Source organism: Mobula hypostoma, chromosome 1 (genome assembly GCF_963921235.1).
Source record: "Mobula hypostoma chromosome 1, sMobHyp1.1, whole genome shotgun sequence".
Classification (NCBI taxonomy): Eukaryota; Metazoa; Chordata; class Chondrichthyes; order Myliobatiformes; family Myliobatidae; genus Mobula; species Mobula hypostoma.
This window is the reverse complement of record NC_086097.1, coordinates 49,896,062-49,921,979: the sequence shown is the minus strand read 5'-3', so window position 1 is coordinate 49,921,979 and position 25,918 is coordinate 49,896,062. Positions and strand designations below refer to the sequence as shown.

The 25,918-nt window shown below is 37.0% G+C and overlaps 1 protein-coding gene across 5 annotated transcripts in view; it reads right to left on the bottom strand.

Moving 5' to 3' along the window:
• cep170ba (centrosomal protein 170Ba) overlaps positions 1 to 25,918 on the bottom strand; it is a 64,905-nt gene that overhangs the window by 7,073 nt on the left and 31,914 nt on the right. For 2 of the 5 annotated variants that reach the window (XM_063048291.1, XM_063048300.1), the window contains exons 9-19: positions 23,486 to 23,968; positions 22,361 to 23,157; positions 19,351 to 19,551; positions 18,181 to 18,301; positions 16,183 to 18,087; positions 9,083 to 9,299; positions 7,582 to 7,714; positions 6,864 to 6,902; positions 6,606 to 6,746; positions 1,682 to 1,770; positions 704 to 797 (exon numbers count right to left, since the gene is read on the bottom strand). In XM_063048291.1, the coding sequence (XP_062904361.1) occupies positions 704 to 797; positions 1,682 to 1,770; positions 6,606 to 6,746; positions 6,864 to 6,902; positions 7,582 to 7,714; positions 9,083 to 9,299; positions 16,183 to 18,087; positions 18,181 to 18,301; positions 19,351 to 19,551; positions 22,361 to 23,157; positions 23,486 to 23,968 (4,220 nt within the window). The remainder of the gene's footprint in view (positions 1 to 703; positions 798 to 1,681; positions 1,771 to 6,605; positions 6,747 to 6,863; positions 6,903 to 7,581; positions 7,715 to 9,082; positions 9,300 to 16,182; positions 18,088 to 18,180; positions 18,302 to 19,350; positions 19,552 to 22,360; positions 23,158 to 23,485; positions 23,969 to 25,918) is intronic. The other 3 variants (XM_063048318.1, XM_063048309.1, XM_063048327.1) reach the window with 3 other exon arrangements.

Sequence of the window (25,918 nt, the reverse complement as noted above, 5' to 3'; positions counted from 1 at the left end):
GTCAGACAAACAATGTGCAAAAGGCAACAAACTGTGTAAATACAAAGAAAAATAAATAAATGAATAAGCAAGCAATAAATATCGAGAACTTGAGATGAAGAGTCCTTCAAAGCAAGTTTATAGGTTGTGGGAATAGGTCAGTGATGGGGCAAGTGAAGTTATCCCCTCTGGTTCAAGAGCATGATGGCTGAGGGCTAATAACTGTTCCTGAACCTGGTGTTATGGGTCCTGAGTGTCCTGACCCATCTTCCTGATGACAGCAAATTTTCTAATTGTTTAGCAACTTTTGCCTTTTTCAATGTATTCATACCTACATTCAATTAATACTAGCTTTTCACTATGCAATATTAAGATATCCTTGATGGGTCATTGACTAAAATAGCAAAAGAATGAATTTCACAATGCAGAATAGTTTGAATGATGCGTAGTAGGAGTATTAGACAAGGAAACAGAGCTTGTGGGTGGGAGATGCTAGTTGAGAAAATGATCTATTTCAACTATGATGGCATTCTGACATTCACTATTTAGCTCAAATAAATAGGAAATAAAAGAGAATAAAACCTCACCACAAAATGAGGTTGGAACCTGGGATATAATGAGGCTAGCATCACTGACAGGAAGCAAGACCCTGCTTCAGCCATTCCTTTTAAGTAGTTCAAAAGTGTTGAAAAGAAATAAGCAATATTTTAGACAGAAAGGTTACCCTGTTTGATGTTTTGAGAATTGGTACTTCATTTTCAGAGTTTATTTTGGCCTCAATCTCTTCCCAATTTCTGTCTTTATTTTGGAACAGAATTCTAAAAAGAAAAACAAATACTTTTTTAGAAAAGTATCATTTAAAAGATTTAAGACTGACATTAAATATATCAATACACTATTAAAACTTCACCAACCACACTTGCACAATAGCTCCAAGGTATGTCAGTTCTAAAAATTATGTCATAATGTAAAGAAATTTAAACATTTTTTTTCCTGAAATGGCATAAAATCAGAATTTCAGACAAGATCTCCCTGTCAATGACTGCAATGACAAAACAAACAATGGGTTTACCTCTACACTATTACCCATATTACGTTGCAACAGATGTCAGATTTCACAACCCAAAATTATAAATTATGTAAAGAAAATGAGAACATTTGTCAGCTTTCATTTGGCCAGTGAGGATTTCCTGAGGGAATGATTAAAATCTGACAGCTTGCATGTTTATCTGTGTTCTGAGTATCATAAAACACTACAATAGCTTCAACTAAGACAGAGTTCAACTGAGTTTTTGTTCTTTAGGAGTTGTCCCAAATAAGCAGCTACCCTGATTAACCAATGGCCCAATTAACCGAAATCCAGTGTCTATGTTTTAGGAGCTATCGTATCATAGCCTTGTTATCAACTATGAAAAATAACTGATGGACAACCAGTGGTTACTGCTTTGTAGATGTCTCCCTTTTCACAATTTCCCTTAACATCTTAGATGTATGCAGGAAAAAAATAACATACTAGTGAACCATACAGGCAGTAGAGTAATGAATATTTCACCCAGGTGTATCTCAATATTGCCTACAAAAGAATTATGTTTTGACATCTCAACATGCAGTCGTTTGGACTATGATAATCCAGAAGCAAATAAATGAATATGTTAATATTGATTTCATAAATTATACATCAAAATGCTACAGATTTGCTCACTTTATTTTTGCTGCAGTCTGTTCCATATTTTCTCGTATAAACTGTGACAGCTGGGAAACTGAATTCCACATCAGATTATCCAGAATGACCTAAAATGGAACACATGTTTGTAACATTTTTGCCGTAAAAATTAAATATTCAATAATATTCAAATAATTGAAAGAGAAAATATTGCAGTTATCATGAATCCTACAGTAGCTTTGGCTTGAGATGGATTTTGTTTTCCTGGAATAGCTAATAGAAAGCGCAGTGCAACTTATAAAATATCTAACAAAATGGTATAAATACAGATTTAACTGTAAATGAAAAGCCTTGGCTGTAACTGAATGTATGCAAATAACTTAAAAGAATGGCCCCAGCTTTCCAATAAGAGATATATAAAACACTTAGTATTGACCACGATGAAAGCTCCCACAAAGATTGAGTAATCTGTTATGAGAACTCCGTTGTGACTGTTGCAAAAGTTTTAAGATCCCCAGGGTATTTTACAGCGGGATTACTTTTATGTACCTTAAATCTATGGCAGTTGAATTAATTAATTTTGATACAGTTGAAGAAAGCTACAAAGGCTGGCGTAGAGGTGAATTACTAATAAAAGTGAATTTCCATTTTAATTTAACTGACTTTGAAATCTGTTACCAGTCTCATAAGATTTTACCATCATTATCTCTACAAAATCTGGGCTTAGTATGTATACTGTTTCTTTAGATGTTTTTCAAACTTGATATATCCTCTGGGGGATGTGAGTTGGAGGAACTCTAGTACATTATAGTAAGTTAGTTCCAAATTATGTAAATAATTTGAGAACCTCTGTGCAGCATGATATATCCCAAAAGCTTTGCCAAGCCAGATTACTGAAGAGTAACCCTTTATGCAATGCAAAGACCAACACAACTGGTAAATGCAATGTTTATTTTTCTCATCAACAAACCTTTGGGGTGTATGTGTCAATGAATAATGCCAAGGTTTCATCTGGAACTCAGAAGACCATCAGCTATACAATAATTTTCAAGTGGCACATACAACTAGAGCACTTCCTTGGTCAGAGTGGAATGATTACTTCCTCATCTCTTTACTCCTTCACATCACTCCACAACAAACAGCAACACTGCAGCACAAGAAAACTGAATACTTAAAATTCATCTGATTCTGCCAAATTGCCCAACAAAAACATCTGGAAACTCTAAAGAATTTTTTTGGAAGATCATGGAACTAACTCAAGTTCTCCAAGTTGTCCGAAAGTAGTTAACTTTTTTTAAAAAAAATATAGTTTTGTGGATTTATCCACCAGTCACAAATTTAAGTTCTCTTTTTACATCCTTCTTAATTCTTCCACTAGATAATTGTTAAAGCAATATTGGTTCTTTCAGAACTATATATTCACAACACTTCTCAGTTTGATAAAGGTGGCATTAAATAGTTCGTCTTCAAAATACAAGACGTTTTAATTTTTTGGATAAGCAGTTTGAAAATAAATTATTTCAGGCTTATTTTGTTTCTTTAATTGCTGTAATAAAACTAACCAGTTTAGGTTTGAAAAAATATTTTAAGATTTGGGAATGCAACTTCTGACTTGAAGAAAATTAAAATTTAGACATTTAAATCAGAATAGTTGAAGCATACTGCATACATAAGCAAATTCTATGACATAAGCTTCCTTGTAATTTGAGGGAATTAAAACAAATGTACAAATAACTAATTCTATATAAAAATGCAGAATTAGATAGGAAACAATTCTTATGTAATTAATGACATTCCACAACATTAATCACATCTTTGACATTAGTAATTAGAAATGTAACATAAGATATTAGTGTTATTAACATTGGGTGCAGCTTGAATAAAGTTACCTCATTGGAAAGTGATCGCATTTTCGGCGATGTTGCTTACATAATTCTCTGCCATGTAAAATAAAACCACACGCAACAATAACCTGGTCATGACTACAATTATGTCATGTTATACACTTCAGAATTTTAGGTCTCAAATGGCTTAAAGGAAATAGCCATCCAAGTCAATTTGCAACCCAAGGATATGCCACTGCAGATGGACACTGCCTATACAATTATTATGGAGACCTCAAAGAATCAAAATAATAAGTTATTTTATCAGAAAAGTAATAATCTTATTATAGTGAAAACTGACCAGCTTGTGATGAAGAGAGGAAGTCCTATAGGTTTTAAATCACAAGCTGCTGGCCATTTTTGCCATTCTGAACTTGTCACAATTCCGTATTAATTCTTTAACAAAATTTTAAGATTGGTAACTATCAGAGCAGGTAGCTTTTAAAGATATAACTCCCATTCAAACTCACATCCAGAAAGTTCCAATATACTCATTTCTTCAGGTTGCAAATTGTTTTACAGTTATTTCTAATTATTTCAGCTTCTTTTACTTTTTAATTTCACCCCTTTTGCCTTTGCTAGTTTTTTTAATGTACCCAATGATACTGAATTCATGCATTGTAAATTTCCCAATCCTTGAATTTCATTGCATCTGGAGATAGACACTGAGTTCTGTTGTTCATCAAGATCCTAGTATACCCTGTATGATTGTCAGCTCATGCTCCAAGCAAGTTTCATAGTTGTTTTATAAGACTTTCGATTCTGAGCGGAGTTCAAGGCTAATATCTAACCTAGGTATTGAAGCCCACTCTGTCTGCTTGCCATAGATGTTCCAAGTGACAGAAATCTGAATACCCTTAATCATGGCAATCATTAGCTCACAAATGGTAGCTGTACCTAATTTGAGATTTATTGAAATGTGACTACCATTGGTACAGAAAATGTTGTAAAGTAAAATGCTAGCAGCTAACCATACTACACCTGGCTTAGTGCACATAACAGAGATATTTCGGTCCTTAGCCCAGTAATTAAACTTAATATGTGTTAAATTACATATTCCATATTTAATTTTGTGGTATGAAATTAGTGCTGTTTTAATGGACCAATAGTTTGGTAACTGTTTTAGTGCAGTTACATTGATGTCCGTTTTATTATTACATAGCTATAACATCTATATCTATGGCTTTCAAATGCCATCATTTCTAATGACAAGGACATGACCATTGATGTTGTCTATAAAGTCATCAAAATGCATTTCATAATGCACCATGTTAAAACTCATGGGAGAAAAAGTGAAAACTAGCAACATGGATTCAGAGTTAGTACTGGATATTGTTATAATTGGCTGTTTTTCAGACTGAAGGGAGTTATAGTGATCTCCTGGGGATCTCTGCCATTCTTAATATATATTATTAACTTAGAATTGGAGAGAAAAATTATACCGTTTCAAATTTTTGGGATAATATATAGCATGGAAATTACAGAACAGGTACCAAGAGACCCAAGACAATGAAATATGCAGAACACTAGAAGACTTTCAAAGCAGAAAAGCATAATGTGATATATTTTGCTCTGGTTACTGTCTGCAATGAGGAGGGACAATACCAAGCAAGTGGTACATTATCAAAAAGTATGCAACAACAAAACCCAAGCATAATTGTACTCAAATTTTGAAGGTGGCTAGACAGATAACAAAGCAGTTAAGTAAGTATGTTTGTTTTATTTGTTTACATTCCTGGCAAGGCAACCATTAATATCCATCCTTAATTGTCTTTAAACTGAGTGCCTTTTAGATGGCAATGAAGGAAGTGAGGAGGATAGTCTTATATAAAGAACAGTAATAATCAGCTGGTAAAATGGGCAGAACAATAGCAGATAGAATTTAATCCCAGCAAGTGTGAGGTGATATTTTCTGGAAAGTCTAAGTAAAAACTGAATGTTAGGACCCTAGGGTGTATTAAAGAATAGAGGGACCTGAGCATAAAAATTCACAGGACAGCAAATAGATATGGTGCTGAAGCCAACATGTGGAATGTTGGCCTTCATTAGCTAGGGCAAAGAATATAAAAGCATGCAGGCCTTTATTAAACTTTGACTAAGTCACACTTGAAAATATTCTGTGCAGATCTAATCACCGCACTACAGGAAGATTGTGATTGCATCAGAGAGGGAATAGTGCAGATTAACCAGGATACTGCCTGGAATGGGATATTTTAGTTGAGGAGAGATAGATAGGCAGAATTTGTTTTCCTTGGAGTTGAAAAGGCTGAAGACACAACCTGATGGAGGCATACAATATTATGAAGAATGGATGAATGATGTAAACAAAATAATATTTGGAAATCTTTTCTCATCAACACAGACAGTGTTTTCAACCCAAAGTCTAAAGTTAAGGAAGGTGGTTCATCACCATCTTGACATAAATTGGAAATGGAGCATAAGCCAGTATCATCTACATCTCATGTAAGAATTACAAATGAAACTTTTTCCAATGACTAAAGAATGAATAAGCAGAGGGTATCAGTTTAAGGTACTATAATCTCAAAAGGACCCTACAGAACATGAAACGTTATCTTTTTTCCCTCAACAGTATTCAGAATCAGGAAAGGACTACAGAATGATAAGAATATTCCATTGTAAAATTAACCAGTATTAAAAAAAAAGATAAATTAAATATTTTGAGGAAAGGAAATCGACGGGATATATGGGAAGAACCAATTACTCTGTAAAAGAGTGGTTGCAGATCTAATGGATTGAATGGTCATGTTCTGCACTGCATCATTCTGATTCTATGATACAATTCTGTACTAATTAAATCAGTCTTTTAGATGCTTGAAGCGTGACTATTCTCTTTCATAATTATCTGCCTATCTCAATAAAATGTGTTGTTGATGGTTTATAAAGCAATTCCACACAAAACATCTTGCAATGACACATTGACATCATTAACAATATACATAAATTTACAGTCTTACAAATTTATCAGTCACTACAACAGTTGATATAAAATGATGCACCAACACAGTTGAAAATAAAAGCAACTCATGGTATTTCTTAAATATAAAGAAAGCATTGACAACCTCTTCTCTGTTCCAGGTTCTTCTTTTTGAATCTGGATCTTTGCTATCATTCATATTTTGATCCAAATCTTTTCTAATTCCCGAAGATTCTGGAGGAACCTTCTGGAAGTTCAGACTTGCTTCAGGAATGTGCTGCACCAACTAAAAAAATGTGTAAAGTGTATTTAAAATCGTGGTTTAACAATGTGTTTTTTTCAGTGATTAAGCAAATATGAAATCACATCTTTTAAAATGAAAGATGGAAACTAAATGATGCACCTGTGAGTTACGGGATGTCTTTGATGATGACTTTGAAATCTGGGTCAATGAAAAAGGAAGTGAGATATAACAACATATTATTTAATTGTAACTACTCTCAAATATTTGCAATAAATAGATTTGAATGAAATGGAGTTGTTTCAAAAGCTTGCCTTGTCCAAGTAAACAGATTGACAATAAAGGAGATGTAAGATTGTTGTAATGGAAAAGTTTCAACAGTTAAAGAAAAAGATACATTTTTAAATAAAGTTATCAATCTGGTTGCACACAATCAGGAATAATATGAAACACACTCATCACATCCCCCTTTCCAAATTCCACACAAGTACTAAAAATATGTATTATTCCTGCAAATAAACAATAATGATCAAAGTATTTCTAATCCAGATGTCTTTCTAGAATGCAGGCTCAACTTATCTGCATTACTAATTGGCTTTCAATTTAGAAAAAAAACAGGACTTCCACAGTGTCTATTTGTGGTATCTGTACTTGTTTGCTTCTTTATGATTAAATTTAAAGACTCTGTTAAGTCAAAAAAATAACTTTAAAGGGAAGTAAAACTGATCATTTCTAATATTTAAACCGAATCAGCTTTCTGATCTTCACTTTCCTATCATCAACTTAAAATGAATTAGTGACTATTATCCCTGAATATATTTTAATATTTTAATAACCTTTACAAGATCACACTGGAAGTTTCTTAAACTTGTGACCTTACCTCTTCCCTGGCTGAAATTGTAGAGCTAAGGGTAGATGTAGGTGGTAATGAACTTAAAGAATCTCCATCTCCTGCCACATCATGAATCTCTCTAGCAAGGATTGCCAGATCTTTAGCTAAATCTTGGCTGAGTCTGAAACATAGATTGATATTCATCACTTACAAAAGGTTTAAGTAGATACATGTGAGACTCAATTAAAACTATTAGGAATAAAAACAAATTACATTGAAACAAGTATACTTTCATAATCTGCTAATATAGATTTTAAATGTGTCAAAGTAACTCTTACATGATAATAAGTTAACTCTTGAGTGTACTCATATCACAACCATTTTCAACCAGTTGCCAGGGAGAATATTCCCTTGAACTGAGTTCCAATATTAATACCATTACATTCAATAGCACTTTTGCCAGTCAAAGAATTGAGCCTAGTTTCATGTGACTTGCAAATCCGACTTGAGTATAATGGATTTGCTTTTAGTAATGTAAGCAGTGGGAGCTGGCTCTCAATGTTCCTTTTGCAGAATTCAGCCACATGATGAACATAATATCACTCTAACAGCTAGGACTTCACTCAGTTGTTCTAAAACTTGTAATGTTCCAGCACAACTGAAATCTGGAAACACTAGAACAGATCTTATGTCCATGTGTTTCTGTATTAAAACTGTTACTTGTATGTCTGTAGTAGGTTTGAGATTCAAGGAAAATGGATACAGAGACAAGCTTTATGATAATAGGCATGGTGATTGACCTAACTTGTTCAACCTTCCTCTGTAACTTAGGAGATGAAACCCAGGCAACATTTTAGTAAATCTCCTCTGTACTCTATCAATTTTATTGACATCTTTCCTATAATTTGGTGACCAGAACTGTACACAATACTCCAAATTTGGCCTTACCAATGCCTTATACAATTTCAACATTACATCCCAACTCCTATACTCAATGTTCTGATTAATAAAGGCCAGCATACCAAAAGCTTTCTTCACCCCCCTACCCACATGAGATTCACCTTCAGGGAACTATGCACCATTATTCCTAGATCCCTCTGTTCTACTGCATTCTTCAATGCCCTACCATTTACCATGTATGTCCTATTTTGATTAGACCTACCAAAATGTAGCACCTCACCTTTTTCAGCATTAAACTCCATCTGCCATCTTTCAGCCACTGTTCTAACTGGCCTAAATCTCTCTGAAAGCTTTGAAAACCTACTTCATTATCCACAATGCCACCTATCTTAGTATCATCTGCATACTTACTAATCCAATTTACCACTCCATCATCCAGATGATTAATATATATGACAAACAAATTTAACAGATGGATTAACAGCAACAACATGGACAAGCTGTAGGCAGATAACAAGCCTATGATTTTTACTTCAAATGGTGTATGGTACTATGTAGGGCAAAAGAGAGAGAAATATATATCTAAATGGTGTACATAACCACAGATTTAGGTTTTAGGATCAATCGCATAAAGCAAAATTCACAATACCTTGCAATTTCTGCACTGTGGGTAGTCCAGTTTTCATAAGGATCATCAACATCGTTCATATTTTGTCTTGTTCTTCCTGAATGGGAAGACTGGGCTCTGTTGCTGTGGGTAGCTGTTGAGGCATGCAAGCGGTTGTGTTTAGGAGAAGTGTGATTTGAGTTATACTCCTCCTCTGAAGTAGAAGTGTAATCTGATGTTTGCTGTCTCCATCTTGAGTCTTGTAAAATAATTAGTTTTAAACAAAGAGAAAGGTGGTAAAAGAACAAAGGCAAAAGATAGAACAACCCAAGATTTTAAATGACATTCACAATTCTTACAAATGGAGATTATTCAGAAGTTTAGAGCAGAGGTTGTGATGGTATTGGTTCACTGTTTGCAAAGCCCTGAACTTAGAAGGAGATGTTAAATCCTACCTGATATATACTTTGTATGTATCTATGGGTACCTTCATTAAATGGAGGTTATACTGTACTGACCTAGTCTTCAGGGACTAGCTTACTTCCCTGTCTAGCTGCCAATACCCACTATTTGAGTGGTGGGTTTCCTCTCCCTACCAAGGAGGAGACACTTCCAGCTAATGAAGTAATTTAAACACAGCTTATTTTATTTTTAAATTATACATGTTTAAATTTAGACAAATACTTTTTAAACACATATTTAAAACCCATAGAGCATTTCTGATTTATAAAAGATTTATAAATTACAAAAGATTTATGAACTACAAAGGATTTCTAAACACAGTTAAATTTTTTACGAACTAAGAGTGAGTTGTCTGTCGCAGAAAGCCAAGGTTGAGGGATGAATTCTAGATTTTCACTCTTTCATTCTCCTGGTCATTCCTAGCAATCCCTAGTGCTTTCTAACATTTATATTGTTTTGCTGCTGGTTGACATTATTTGCCTGTGATGTTTTTCAGATACCTTTGTTGGGACAAAGTAATTCACACAGATGGTCTAAATGCTTCTAAAGAGAGCTCCCAGACACCCAAAATTAAATGTTGTGAAGGCTGACTCTATGTGTGTACAGATATCCCAACTATTGACTGATTGATCAGCTATGCCTGTGACCCATATTTGAAGTGCTAAGTGACAAAATCAGTCTGCTCTGCAAGCTACCTTGAACTGATTCACGATGGTGCAGATAACTTAGCTAGTGTTGCCTGGTTTGATGGAGGCTAATTAGCATAAACTCATTGTCTTACGTTGATTAAACATGGGCCTACATTACCTCAGTGTTTACTTGTTTACTACAGCTACATCCACACTATGCCGGATAATTTTGAAAACGCCAGTTTCGAGTAAAAGCGACAGGCGTCCACACTAAGTGCTTTTCAAAATATCTCCGTCCACATTAGGTGGATATTTGGGCGAATCTCCTCCTACTGGGCATGCACAGGACACACAGAAAACAAGCGAAGAGGAATCGGTATACATAGTGCGCGTTTGTCCAGTTACAGAGTAGAAAAATTTAAAAGGAATTGCTCTTGGCTCTCGCGCAAGAGGACTTAAAACTTAAAAAAAATCAAATACTAGAGCGTATGGAGGCAACCGACAGCGAGTTCACGGACAGTATGACCCAGCTGACGATGAACATTGAAAAACTCACTAACTCTGTTGCATTAATAAAGCACCTTGTTAAATGTATAAAACGTCTGCATCAGTGTTATCTTGTATTTCCATACAATGTTACATTAGGCTGTTACTCATCTGTTGTCAGAGAAGTACTTGCATAAATAGGTGAACCACCTTCATACAAGCAAGGACAGAAAACAGGGCGAAGTGAATATACTTATTTATTCAGTAAGCTATGGGTCAAAGTATTTGGTGAGTACATTTCTAACCCTTCTGGCTTCAGTCTAGTCTGTCTGTTCTGAAATTGTTAGGTGGTGGCATTCAAGAAAACAACGAACATCTGTTCTGGCACGTCATGACAGCGTTTTTAAATAGTCAAAAAAACTCACACAATTTAACTCTCACACCGTTCACACCGACCGCGCGTTATAACAGCTTGTGCAGTACCGAGCAGAAGCAGAAAAAAGCATTGTTGTTGTGGTGTTGTCATGACAATATTTTTAAATCTCTCCGTTTACCCCGTACACACTACGCCGGATATTTGGTGTTTTCAGATTTATTCACTCTGGAGAGTGTTTTCGAAAATCTCCGTTTTCGGGGGCTGAAAACGTCGGCCCAGTGTGGACAGGAGGGCAAAACGAAGAGAAAAAGCTTCGTTTTCAAAATTATCCGGCGTAGTGTGGACGTACCCTACAAGTAGCTGAGCAAGGAACATTGGTTAGAAGTTTAACTTTGTCACAAACAAAGACTTTGTCAGAGACTCCTGGATAGGTACATAGAGCTTAGAAAAATAGAGGGCTATGGGTAACCCTAGGTAATTTCTAAAGTAAGTACATGTTCAGCACAGCATTGTGGGCTGAAGGGCCTGTATTGTGCTGTACGTTTTCTATGTTTCTATGTTCTAAACAACTCTGACACTTTGGAAAGGTCATACTGCAGTGCTAGAAAGCTGAGGTTAGCAATAAGCCTTTTGAACCCTGGGAAGTGAATTTACATACATCAGATGTGGGCATTTTTTTAAACAATTACGCCTCTATTTAAAAACATTTTCCCATTTAGAAAAATGACATTAGCAATGCTGTTTCAACAATCTCAATAATGTGAAGAATTCCTCGGCTTTGGAAAGGAAACTCTTGTATAGTTTCTGTTATTTCTAAGCATGGAAATAGCAAACTACAACCAGTGATGGCCCAAAGAGACCCAAGTTTAGGTATCAATTGTACACAGCTGAAGTACAAAGAGAGTAAAAAGCACTAATAGAATATTGCAATTTTAACAATACAACAAGGAAGCAAAAGTGAATAAATTTGCTACACAAAGCTCTGAGGAATGCATCTCAGAAAAGTTATATTAGCATTGGAAGGAATGTATCATCAGAATGTCGCCAGGTTATCAAGAGCGTGCTATAGAAAGATTACATAAATTAGTTTATACTCTTTAGAATTTATGGAGTGATTCGATTAGGGTTTTAAGGATTTTGAAAGAAACTGATAGAGTAGATAGGCTGAGTAGCTGAAACCCCTATTCCTGGAGAGTCAGGCTAGAATGAGGGAACACATCTTTACACAACAAATTACCAAAAATTGCAGATATGTAATCTTTGATCTGAAATATTAACTTTTTCTTGCCTGACCAGCTGAGAGCTTCTGACATAACTCTGAAGGCAGAGCAAAATCATTAAAGGTAGGAAACATCTCTTCAAGTACAAAAAAAAATGTGAAACTACTTCCCACTGGAAACAACACATGCTAGCAATGGCAGGTGGCTGTTTTCTACTAAGAAGTTATGTTTGAATTTTCATCCATAATGCAACCAGGCAGTGCATTCCAAACCCTAACTGTTTGTTGTACAAAAAAAAATCTCCTTATGTCATCTCAGGTTGTTTTGCCAATTATTTTAAATCTGTGTCATCTTTAAGTGGCACCATTGAACTTCCTCTAAACTAACACTGCCTTAAACAGGACAACTTCAGCTTTTTTATTGCATTCGGAATGTTAAATTCTGACCTGTTGAGCCAATCTACTTCTTCTGTTTTACCATCTCTTTTACAATCGCACCTTTCTTAAACTGGGACTTAATACTTCAGATGAGGCACAGCCTATACGTTTTTAAAAAATGATCACAGTTAACTTTCTTGCTAAAGTCCCAGCTCTGTTGTGTTTTATTAAACACATCTATCACTTACTTTATACACAAACACTCCCAGACATCAAAATCAATACTAATGCTATTAGGACATACACTTAAGCATAATAATCATACTCGATAGCCACAGATTGATTGGTATTATTAGGGGTTTAAATGCTATGTGGTAAATACCGTAGTGCTGCTACTGTAGGGTGCCACGGTAGTGTAGCAGTTAGCACAATGTTATTATAGATCAGGGCAACAGAGTTTGGAGCTCAAACCCAGCATCCTTTGAAAGGAGTCTCTATATGTCCTCCCTGTGGAATGTATGGATTTTCCCTAGGTGCTCCACTTTCCTCTCACAGTCCAAAGATATACCAGGTAAGTCAACTAGTCATTGTAAATTGTCCCATGATTGGGTCAGGGTTAAATCGAGGTTGCCGGGGGTTGATGGGGGGCACAGCACCAAGTGCCAGAAGGGCCTATTTCACGCTACATCTCTAAATTAAAAAAAATATTAATGTGAATATAATGTTCTAAACATCTAACTAGCAATCTAGGCCAGCAAAGTGAACACTTAAGTCAGTCATAAATATATGAACTTTTGAAGCACAAAACCCAAGTTTTAATCTCCATCTGTAAGAACTTGATTATAAAATAGCTAGAGAACTTATCAGAGATTAGTACATGAAAAATAAAACATAACTTCATCATGTTGAAAAATAAAACATAACCTTATAAGTATTTCATTATGAGTTCTTTTAAGTAAGAGAATACCATGACTTGCCACCAAAGTATGTTATTAAACCCAGTGATGATTAATCTGATTTTGTTAGTATTTCAGAGTTAATAAGATTAGACCTTAAAATATGAAATAAAAACTTAAGCCTTAACAAGACATAAGTTAATGTTAGAGCTTTTACTGTTCACTAGTTTATTAACTTTATTCAAAGAATACTGTAAAGATGGATGCAATTACTGAGCAAAGCTTATATAATATTTTCATATAATATTGATGAGGCTCAAGAATAGTATTAAATCATAGAAAATACTTTTGAAATTGAATACTTTGGAATATTCTCATTAGGCTCATCTGTTCTACACTTAATTCGGGATTTGGGAAATTTCTTAAACAATCTTTTACAAAAGCTTCTAAGTTGTACTGTAGAATTATTATAAGTTTTGTTTACGTCTTCGAAATGTCACTCTTCCTGTTAACAAATATTTAATAACATTCCTCTTGCAGCCCAAGATGCAAATGATAACTTTCCACATAACCTAGCTGTACAATCCAGTCCTACCCCCATAGTGTAATAGCACACCGAAACCATTTCACAGCCTACCACTGAGCCTGAACTGACTTAAAGACTACCTCAAAGTCCAGATTAGGAGATCAGGCATGATGCAGCTGGAGGAAAGTATATATTCTTTTGGAAACTAAATGCAGTTCAAGGATATGGAAGTGCAAATTAATTTTAGGGTATTTTTGCTGACTTTCAATAAGATAATAGCAGGAAAAGCTTCGTATTTTAGTTTTATGAAGAAAATTGGACTGTCTTTAATAATGATGGACTCCACGGGCGAAGATAGACAGAAGGTAAATTTTTTTCAGAGGTGAATATTGCACTATCAAATAAAAGACACTTGTTGTCTACCTTCACCCTCACATAGTTGGTCATTAAATACAGGCACATTTTCTTCATAAAACTAAAATACTAAGTGGGATTAAAACCCTGATGATGATCTAAGAACACGTGAAAAAACTCTCCATTTTACACACTGTTTCTGTCACCGGTCATGAGGGCTCTGTTAATTGATCTTGTGATGGGTCAACAGAACAACTACCATCCATATTCTCCCAAGGCAAAGGAACACATTTGTCCCTTTGTCTTTGGAGAATACAGATGGTGGAAATGACATGACATATTTTGTTTTCTATTGCAGAGGACATTAAAGATGAAGGTGAGTGAAATCTGCAAAGTAAAAGGCTGTTGTGAATGTTAACTTTGGGAACCATTTGTTTGGGAGTTGGAGAGCAGGACTTTACATTTTTCCATATATGCAAAAGTAATTGGAATTTTAATGGGATGGAGAAATGTGGATATTGAGGATTCCAGCATAGTGGGAAATGAAAGAATGTTTATATGGAGACAGATGCTTAGATTGGATAGGAATGTGAATTCAGAGAGCCAACATGAGGATTACAAGGAGAAAAATTAAAAGATGTTGAGAAATAAGATGGAAGGAGTTTATCTACTTTATCAACTTTAGTTGCATGGATAAATATTGTAAATTCTTTAAAACAAAACACCACTGGACAGGATCACCACAACAACTTGACATATACATCGTCAACATGATAACACTGCCCAAAGGACTTCACTAAAGTGTTATCGATTTTTTTTAAATCAGGGAGTTTCAATAGATAATGTGGTATAAATTATGTCCAGATGGCAAGTAAAGAAATAAAGAGCCAAGGTAATAAGTGACTGTTGGCAGTAGTACACAGGATACTTTGAAGCAGCTAATTATAGAACATAAGCAAAAAACATGGAAAAGCTGGAGGCTATGAGAAAGCCACTGAAATTTCCTTGGGAAATCATATACACTGGACAGATCAAACTGGTATACATTGTCCTGAGGACAAGTTCATAGAATTCAAGTTAGTGGCTTTGAGTAGTAGCTTGAGGAAGCATTAAGAAATAGTGAGGCAGTATTAATTAAGTATCTCATAGTTAAGTGAATATCCAGGAAAGCATGATCACACCACAGTAGGACTTCAAATTCAATCTGAAACCAGTGTCCTGAACTTAAAGTCAGTCAATGGTGCTAGACGTGGCTAGAGTGGACAGAAGATAGTTCAAAGATTGGCAGTGACAAATATTCAAAGAGATACTTCATAAACCTCAGCAGAGATGTACCTCAATAAGAATGGCAGACTCTATGAGAAGGAAACACTATCCACGGCTAACTACAGAGTTAATCTTTGCAACAATTTGAAAGAAAAGATATACAAGGCAATGGAAAATAGTGGATGGCCAGAGTATTTTTTTAAAGAAACCAGCAAATTATATAAAATTGAATTGTAAAAAAGAAACAGAAGATTAAAAGTAAATATTGCTACCTCAGAGGATGAGACTGAAGTATTAATATTGGAAATATAGAAATGGGAAATACAGATAACTGTAAAGGAGCATAATTGAGCAATAGGAAAGACTGAAATGGGAATTAAAAACAGATGTCAAGGGTCTAGAAAAATAAAAACAAGAGTTTGACTCCGAAGGAAATGTCAGGGAAAACATCTGGAAACTTACAGGGTTTCCAAGCATAGTTAAATGTTCACTTATGATTAGCTTTCCAAAGAAAGAATGTACTTTTGATATTCTTTTAGTGTATACTCACTAGAAACTGATTTTGTACCATTACCACGGACTCTTGTTTGTTTTGCTGTGCTTGCAGTAACTTTTTTGGCTGCTGCTTTAGCATCAGCACTGACGGACTTGCGACTAGTAGCAGTTACATCTACGCTTCTTGCACTAAAACTGCTTCTCAGCACTGTAGTTTCCGTGTCACTATTTACAGTGAGTGAACCTGTGCGTTTCCGGGGCAAAGCTAGCATATCAAGCCGTGATAATTTTTTATCAGTTGGTTGCTTTGAAGATGTAGAGCTTGTCGTGGACAGTTCTGAAGCCAATGAAACTTTGTCCACATCAGCACTCTCATTATCTGAAGCATCTCCAAGGCGAGCACGGCGCAGCAAGGATGCCCTGGTTGGCCTGGGTGTTGAAAGGCTGTTTGAACGGGTTAGTGTTGTTTGTACTGAAGACTTCGCTGATTTATTCAAGTCCTCCCTTGTGCGCAGAGAACCATAAAACTTTTTACGCAGTTGAGGTTTACTGGTCTGAGAATGCTCCTGGTCAGAAGAGTGTGCATCGGTTATCGGTAAATATGGAAGGCTAGAAGACCTCTCGTCATCTGTGAAGTCTGTGGAGCCACGCGATCCTGTGCTGCGTTTCAGTTGGAAACGGCGACTGTAGTCTGGTTTATTGGTTGGATCCAGAAGCTGGCCTCTGCGTTTCTCAGATAGTCGTTCCCGAGCGTTGGCTTGGTGTGGATGGTCTTGAACTGATGCAGCTGCTTTCCCTTTGGGTGCACTACTGAGCTTCTTCTGTTTCTGTGCAGAACTAGTGGTATTTTTACTTTTCAAACTTACGGAACTTGTTGTATCATTATCTGATTCTCCAGAGTAGGAATCACCTTGGACATATGAACTACTTTCTTGTTGACTAATATGGATATCCTGAGACTGGAGTCTTGCTTCTAAGGCTGCCATTGCAGCTTCTGTATCTTTCAGAATGAGATGTGTGTCCTCTGTGCATTCTGTCCTGTGGGAGGCTCTTCCATGATCTTTAACTGACAAACGGCTTGAAATATTAGGAATTTTATATGTTGCAGTATCAATACTTGGTCTGTCTTTAGTAAAACTTTCTTGTCTGATAACAGATACACGAGAATCTTTCGTTGAAGTCTTTTTTCTTTCCTGGGAGGGGCTTCTATTGTTTATTTGAGTTGTTTTACTTGTGGAGTTGATTGCATCTGTGCTTTCCACAGCAGCCTTGCTAGTATCTGGGGCCGTTGACCATCTTGTAGAGGATGAAATACTGCATGATTTTGAGCTAAACTCTTGTTCTTTCATCTTTCTCTCAAAGCTCGCTAATGTCATTTTGGCCACTGAAGTTTGTTTAGCGGAGCTTTCCGATTTTTTTTCTTTCGTGCTACTATAGGAAGATTTCAGCTCATGCTCTGAGAAACATTTAGTGCCACTTTTAGAGTCTAAATGCTCTTTGGCTGCACTTTGTGTGTATGCATCAGTCATCTGTGATCTACCTTCAGATATGTCAGATGTTCCCTGATCATTCCACGTATGCTCTGGGTGTAATTTTCTGGTAACCCGGGAAATTCTATACTTCCTACTCTTCCCTTTTGTAATATGGGAAGAATCGTCAGACTTATCATCATCACTCAGACTGTCAGGGTCTAAGTCTTTGTCTTCACAAATGAACAATTTTTCCTGAGTCTGTGGAAAGGAGCGCTGTTCCATTTCTAATTTCTTTATTGATTCAGAGCTAGGAGGAGAACGTGGCTGAAGGTAATCTTTTGATTTTGAAGTATCAAGTTTTTCACTGGGTGGCAACTGTGGGAGAGTCCGACGTTTTCGAGATGACTGACTAGTTGTTGACGCTGCATCTGAATCTATAGATTCAACACTCTTGCCATAAATTCCAATATCAACTATAGCTGCATCTTCTATGAAAAATATAAAAACGGAGAGAAGGTCAGAACAAATTAAACTTACAGGTAATTTTGCAAATGTAAGAAAGATATCACTTCAATACTCACTTCCCTGTTGAAGGTCATGGATTCCACTAATTGGCACAGAACCATTATAGCCATCAGCAAGACTTGCCCACCTTGAGACCCACTTCTGCTTTCCATGGGCTATGGGGCCAACAGGACGTATCTAGAATTCACACCAAGAGAATACAAAATATTATTTGTGCATAGATTTGTACGTTAAATTCTCATCATGACTGGCCCAGAATTTCCCAAAAATTGTTATCCAGCAATGTAGCTTCTCCTTATCTTTAGATGTGCCTGGCATTACACACAGGACCCAATTCCACACCAAACCAGGCAAGCGTTTAACCAGAAAACAAGGTTACAGATTCTGGAGGAATAATATTGTTCCTCTCCTGTTAGCCCAAAGCACCCCATTGAAGTGCTGATTTAAATGTATGCTGAATTTATCACCATTGGTAAAATTGCAGTGCCTCACAAGATGAGGGCATCCCCCATGTCCTCACAACTCACCAGCGGGCTAGGTCTTTTCTGAGGACAGTTAAGAGTCAACTTCACCCCTGCAATCATCTCTATGATCCTGCTGAGAGTTTTTCTTCACTAAATGATAATAGTGAACCAGATGGGTTTAACAGAAATTTTCTCACAATCATGCTAACACTTACATTATTAATCCAAGCTTCCGGATTACAAGTTCAGAAATACAAATCCTGTGCTAAGATTCCAATTAAATTCTTCAGTGGTAATGGTCAAGAAATAATTGTTACCCAAAGAATCCCACAGCCAGGCAAACCAGCAAGTGATAATAGTAGTATGAAGGAATGCCACAAAAAACACAGTAAATGTATAATTAAATTTTATTTTATGCATCTTGAACTGGTACGCTTTATTTTAATGGCTGGATACTCAAAAACTAGATGTAGGCAACTCCCACGTTACAGGGTGGCATTCCTAATTCCTAGGAAACCATCCATATTGCATTGTTCTAACACAAAGCTATATTATCTGCATGAAAAGTATCAAGAAATATGAGGTCGATAGCTTTCCCCTACATTAATTCCGTGAGAATTGTTATCCCGTATCATGGTACTTTTTGACAATGATTTGGGAATTCTGTAAGGGTGAATTTCTGTGACCCAAACTGGTATGACACAAGGGGTCAAGTTCAAGTACCTGAATTATAATAATAGTTATTATTTTATGAACCATTACCTGTGGCAGAGTATCAGAGCCAGTAATGGCTGTAGTGCGATTTGCCTGTAATGTAGGTGCTTGCTGGTAAATAGTGCTAGTATTTTGATAACGCATATTATCCTCATCCCTTTGTGTAGGAGAATCTGTGCCACCGATTACAGGTCTATAAATTTCAGAATTAATTCCAGTAAAGTCAGGTGATTCAAAAACACCAAAAACCTGGTTAAAGATAAATAAGAGTTAGTAAGCTATAGCTTTTCAAATAAGCAAAGCACTAATATATTAAACACAGAGACAAGTCAATTAATGGGAACAATAGTTGAATACTTGCTGTTAGGTGATTAAGTCAATTATTTGGCTTTACTTTATGAAGCCATCTTACCTATCGTGTAAAGGTATCTGTTCCTGTGGTAAACTAATTTGTATATACTGAGTGATCTGTTTTTAATTGTCTGATTACCCAAAAAATTACCATTCATACACACCTACTGATAAAGGAATCTAAATATTAATAATGGCGAGCCAAAAGGCAGGGAGGAGAGGCTGATTATTTTAGTTCACTGAACTGCACACACATGGCTCTACAGATGGGTGATGATGAGCAAATGGTCCAATTTTCTGAATCTTTTAAAACCTGTGCAGTTGTCAGCAAAACAAGACATCCCTTGAAACTACTTAACAACTATTGGATTATTAAAAGCAACATGATCAAGAATGTGCTGAAAGGGTTTTAAATTTGTAAATCTGAATTTCTGATCTTAGCTCTGCTATTAAGCTCCATGATCTTGGAAGGCAGGAAGGGTAGAATTTTAAATAATTAGCCACTCATAATGAGCAAGTTTGTAGAAAAGGCTTGAGATGGTCTTTAGCCAGAAGGTACATGAGAAAGGAAAAGCATAAAAGATAATAAATGTCTCTATTTGCCTCCAAAGTATAGGTCTAAACTGATCTGAAAATCAATGAAAATCCTGTCAAGCACCACCGATGAGCTACCTGGTGATGGTAGAAGTCCCTACCCCCATCATATTCTGACTCCAGACACACAACAGTCTGCACCAACTTCAACAATATTTCTCAGATCCATCAACTCCTCCACCAAAATGGACAAAGTGACAGGAAACACCAGGTACTGAAATCTGGTGTAACAATCAGCTGAAGGAATTCAGCAGGATTAGCAACATCTGTGAGGGGGAGAAAGGAACTGTTGATGTCTTAGGTCAAAACCCTGTATCAATACTGAAAGAGGTGAGGTGAGATGGCCAGAATAAAGAGGGAAAAGTGAGTGATAAGACAGGAGCTGAGGTGATTATGGGACCATAGAACAGTACAGCATTCGACAGGCCATTCGCTAACAATTGTTGTGCTGATCTTGATACTGTATCTATTAAGTGTCCTCTTCCTGTGTATCATCCATATCCCTTCATTCTTTTCATATTTATATGTATATCCAAAAGCCTCAAACTCCACCAAACTGCCTCATTTCGCTACTACCTGATAACCCATTTCAGACACCTACCCTTCTCAGCATAAAAAAACTTACTCACATGTCACCTTCAAACTTCCTCGCTCTAACCTTAAAAGCTTGTCCTCTGGTGTTTGATATTTTGATGCTAGGAAAAGATTCTGATTGGCTACCCTATATATAACTCTCATAATTTTAAAAAACCTCAATCAGGTCTCCCCTCAGTCTCTTGATGCTCTAGCGAGGACAACCCAAGTTTGTCCAAACTTCTCTTATATTTCCTATCATCCAATCCAGGTAGTATCTTGGTAAACTGCTCCATAACTTTCCTATCCTGTGAAAACTGGAGTGGCAATACTCCAAGTGCAGTCTGAGTTTTATACAGCTTTAGTGTGACTTTCCTTACTTTTATTCCCAACACCTCTATCAACATGGCAAGCACAATACATGTCTTCTCTACTACTTTATCCATTTGTGTAGCTATAGTAAACTCCTGACTTGGGACACAATGCTATTAAGGGGCTTACCATATAATGTATACTTTCTCTGTTCATTTGATTGTTACCTATATCTGTAACTGATCTATATCCCACTGTATTCTTCGACAGTCATTTACACTGTCCACAACTCTACCAATCTTGGTTTCATCCACAAACAAGCGAATCCACTCATCTACATTTTCATCCAAATCATTGATATATATCACAAACAACAAAGGTTTCAACAATGATCCTTGTTGAACACCTCCAGTCACGGACCTCCAGACAGAATAATAGCCTTTCACCCCTACTGGACAAACATAGAAGAGGACTGAGGAAGCGTGTAAAATAGCAGAGAGGTTAGGCCAGGTAGGAGATAGGAGCTGGGTTACAGTTCAGAGACAGCGAGAGAGGGAGAGCAAAGAGGGGGAAGGAAGGATGTGGTGTGAAGATTGGAGCCTTTTGCTGGAAGAGATAGGCAAGAACGCAAAGGGCTATCAGTGCTGGGTTCTTTTCTTAATATTAGTCAACTCGCCTTTCCAATGTTAGTTCTGATGCAGGGCTTCAACCCAAAACATCAAGATGCTGCTTCACCTGCTGAGTTCCTCCAGTAGATTGCTTGTTGAAACAAAGTGTGAGCATGGGAAGCTTATCCTGTCATCCAAGCAGCATATCACATCATCCAAGCAGCATATCACATTGGGTTGACTTATTCGTTGACTAATAGGTCAAAATTCTGCTATATCTACCTAACACCAGAGAAGAAATGACTTCAAGGAGGGCTGCAATTCCAGCATGTAACCCACCTAATATGGAGATATACACTAAGTGTGACATTCCCAACACTGCCCACCTGCAAAGGTAGAGCAACAAAATGAATTCAAGTTATTCACAGGTAAGACAGATAAACCATAGCAAATAGCTACCAACAAGGTTACTTGGTGAGCCTTCAAAGTAGATTATCATTAGTCGAAAATAATTAGATCATCACTGGTGTAAGAATTATGGAATTAAATATTAATAGAAAATGTCAGAAGATTTGTATTTTCTTTGAATATAGTACTTAACTTGCATATTTGCTTCTTACCTGATCAATCATCTTCCGAGCCTCTTCAACCTCTTTGTCTTGTGTATCTGTTTCAATAGTATATGTGCCAGTGTCACTTAAACTATCTTGATCACCCTGTCTGGAGTTTGGCTTTGGTGAATCAGCTGGCTTCGAGGATGCCTTTGTTGGAGGTGTTAATGGTGATACCAATGTTTCTGGTGAAGGAGGTGACACTGGCATACGTGCAACTGCCACAGGAAAAGGATCTGGAGGTTTATCCACTTTAACACTTCTTGCAGTTTCTTTCAACAGCTCAGCAGCAAACTCTTGGCTGAGTTTACTCTTTCGTCCCACACTCCCAAAACTCCGAAGTGAACCTTTGCAGCTAGAAGCAGAGGTGCTAAATCGTTCTTCAGTCTTTTCCCTCTTTAGTGAATTAGACCTTTGGGGAAGTGATGAACTAGTAGCAGGCTTGCTCATTTGCACTAAAGAGTGTGCTTGCTGTACTGAAACTTTCTCACTGGTTGAGGTGCCCTTACGCTTTTCTAGTTTAGCTCTAAGAGCAATGTAAGAATCATTGTGCATGGCATTTGCGTTTTGAGTAAAAGAGTGTGCTCTACGTTTACGAGGATTATCATCATCGAAGAATTCAATAACAAAAGCTTGTTGACCCATGGGCATATCTTGTTGGTCATGTTGGAGTTCATACATTTTACCATCACTGTAAATCTGTATTTGCCTTGGAGGTGAATCCAGGGATGAGTCTCCCTTTTCCTGTTGTTTAGAAGCAATTTGATTTTCCGAATCACTTTGAGTACCATCTTCATGTCTACAACCTATTAAGCGAGGAAGAAAAATTAATATTCCAGATAAAATTACAAACTAATTTAATACATTAGCATCTTCTTTCTAATCTGCTGGAAATTTCAGCAGGTGGGACAACATCCGTAGAACAAGAGAAAAAATAACATTGGAAATTGAAGACCTTTGATCCAATATTTTCTGTATCTGTTACGAAAAACTGTACTCAAAGTTGGTCTGGATGGTGCTGTATATTTATAGTAATCAGAAAAGCCTTCTGAAAAAGAATATTATTTCATGGTTAAACATTATCATCGATTTTAAGCTCCTACGAGGCTTCAATAATCAGAAGAAAAACAATACCTTTTAGTGTCTTTATATGAACCTGTTGATCACTCTTGATGCTGTAAATATCCCTCGGTGTCTGCCTTTTCAGCAACAAGCTTGGGTCATTCTGAACCAGCCAGTCAACCACTTTATTCTCTGCTGACAGTGCATCACCTTGCACAGGGACTTTTTCTACCTGTTGAGCCTTTTTTTGTCTCAAAGGAAATTTGGTTACATGATCCTTTATTTTTATTTTGCCTGGTGTGCAATCATCAAACTCAATAGTAAAGGAAGCATGACTATGAACTCGTGGAGACGGAATTGTATCAGTGTCCTTTGTTGGAATTTCATGAACTTCACTGTCCGGAGACTTGGATGGCTGTTGAAATTCTTTTGTTGGAATTTCAAAGTAGCTGGGCTCCCTTCGAAATGAATAGACAGATTTATCTCCAAAATCTTTATAATCTGGAAGATTTCCATTAATTTCCTGTTCACTTCGTGGGATTTCTTTGGAATTATCTATGGAGAAGAATGCACATAAATTAATTTTTTTGGATGTGTCAGCTTTTAGAATCAGTGCTTCCCATCTCTCAAGGACTGCTGTACTGTACCTTTTTCCTGGATCTTACAGCTCCATTGCCATTGGCACAGCTGTCTAATATCGCTCTGTCACTATTCTGTCACCAGAAGTATTTTATGAAGCACCTTTAAACACAGTAAGTCAAGACCATAAGATATAGGAGCAGAATTAGGTAACTTGGCCCATCGAGTCTGCTCCACCATTTCATCATGGCTGATACATTTCCTTCTCAGCCCCAATCTCCTGCCTTCTCCCGTATCCCTTCATGTCCTTCTCTGGCTTCTCTGGCTCAAGAAATTCCTCATCTCTGTTCTAAAAGGACGTCCATTAGCATTCATTTCAAGAGGACTAGAATACAAGAGCAAGGATGTGATGCTGAAGCTTTATGAAGCACTAGTGAGGCCTCACCTTGAGTATTGTGAACATTTTGGGCCCCTCATCTTAGAAAAGATGTGCTGGCGTTGGAGAGGGTCCAGAGAAGGTTCACAAGGATGATTCCAGGAATGAAAGGGTTATCATACGAGGAACATTTGATGGTTCTGGGTCTGTACTCACTGGAATTCAGAAGGATGCGGGGGTGGGGGGGAATCTCATTGAAATCTTTCAAATGTTGAAAGACCTAGACAGAGTAGATGTGGAAAGTATATTTACCATGGTGGGAGAGTCTAGGATAAGAGGGATAGAGGGGTGCCCTTTCAAAACAGAGATGCGGAAAAATTTCTTTAGCCAAAGGGTGGTGAATTTGTGGAATTGGTTGCCACATGCAACTGTGGAGGCCAGGTCGTTGGTTGTATTGAAGGCAGAGATTGACAGGTTCTTGATTGGACATGGCATCAAAGAATATGGGGAGAAGGCCAGGAACTGGGGTTTAGGAGGAGATAGAAAAAAAGGATTAGCCATGATTGAATGGCGAAGCAGATTCAATGGCCCAGATGGCCTAATTCTGCTCCTATGTCTTATGGTCGCCCTATTCTGAGGTTATGCCCTCTGGTCTTAAGCCTCCCCTACCAAAGGAAACATCCTCTCCACATCCACTCTATCGAGACCTTTCAACATTCAATAGGTTTCAATAAGGTCAGCCCTCATTCTTCTGAATTCCAGTGAGTAGAGGTCCAGAGCTATAAAACACTCTTGATATGACAAGCCTTTCAATCTCGGAATCATTTTTAATGAACTTCCTCTGAATCTTCTCCAATGTCAGTACATCCTTTTGTAGACAAGAGGCCCAAAACTGCTCACAATACTCCAAGTGTGGCCACAACTGTGCCCTACAAAGCCTCAACATTACATCCTTACTTTTATATTCTAGTCCTCTTGAAATGAGTGCTAACATTGCATTTGCCTTCCTCACCACTGTCTCAACCTGCAAATTAACCTTTAGGGAATCCTGCACAAGGACACCAAGTCCTATAGCACCTCAGATTTTTGTATTTTCTCTCCATTTAGAAAATAGTCTACCCTTTTATTTCTTCTACCAAAGTGCATGACCATACAGTTCCTGAAAATGTATTCCATTTGCTGCTTCTTTGCCCATTCTCCTTATCTAAGTCCTTCTATAGCCTACTTCCTCAACACAACCTTCCCTCCACCTTTCTTCATATATCATCCACAAACTCAGCCACAAACCCATCAATTCCATCATCCAAATCATTGACATATAACATAAAAAGAAGCAGTCCCAACACAGACCTCTGTGGAGCACCAATTGTCACCAAGGCTCCTGTCATTTTCACTCTTTGCCTCCTGCCGATCAGCTAATGCTCAATTCATGCTAGTATCTTTTCTGGAATACTATTGGCACTTAACCTGTTAAGCAGCCTCATGTGTGGCACCTTGTCAAGGGCCTTCTGAAAATCCAAGTACACAACATCCACCCATTCTACTTTGTC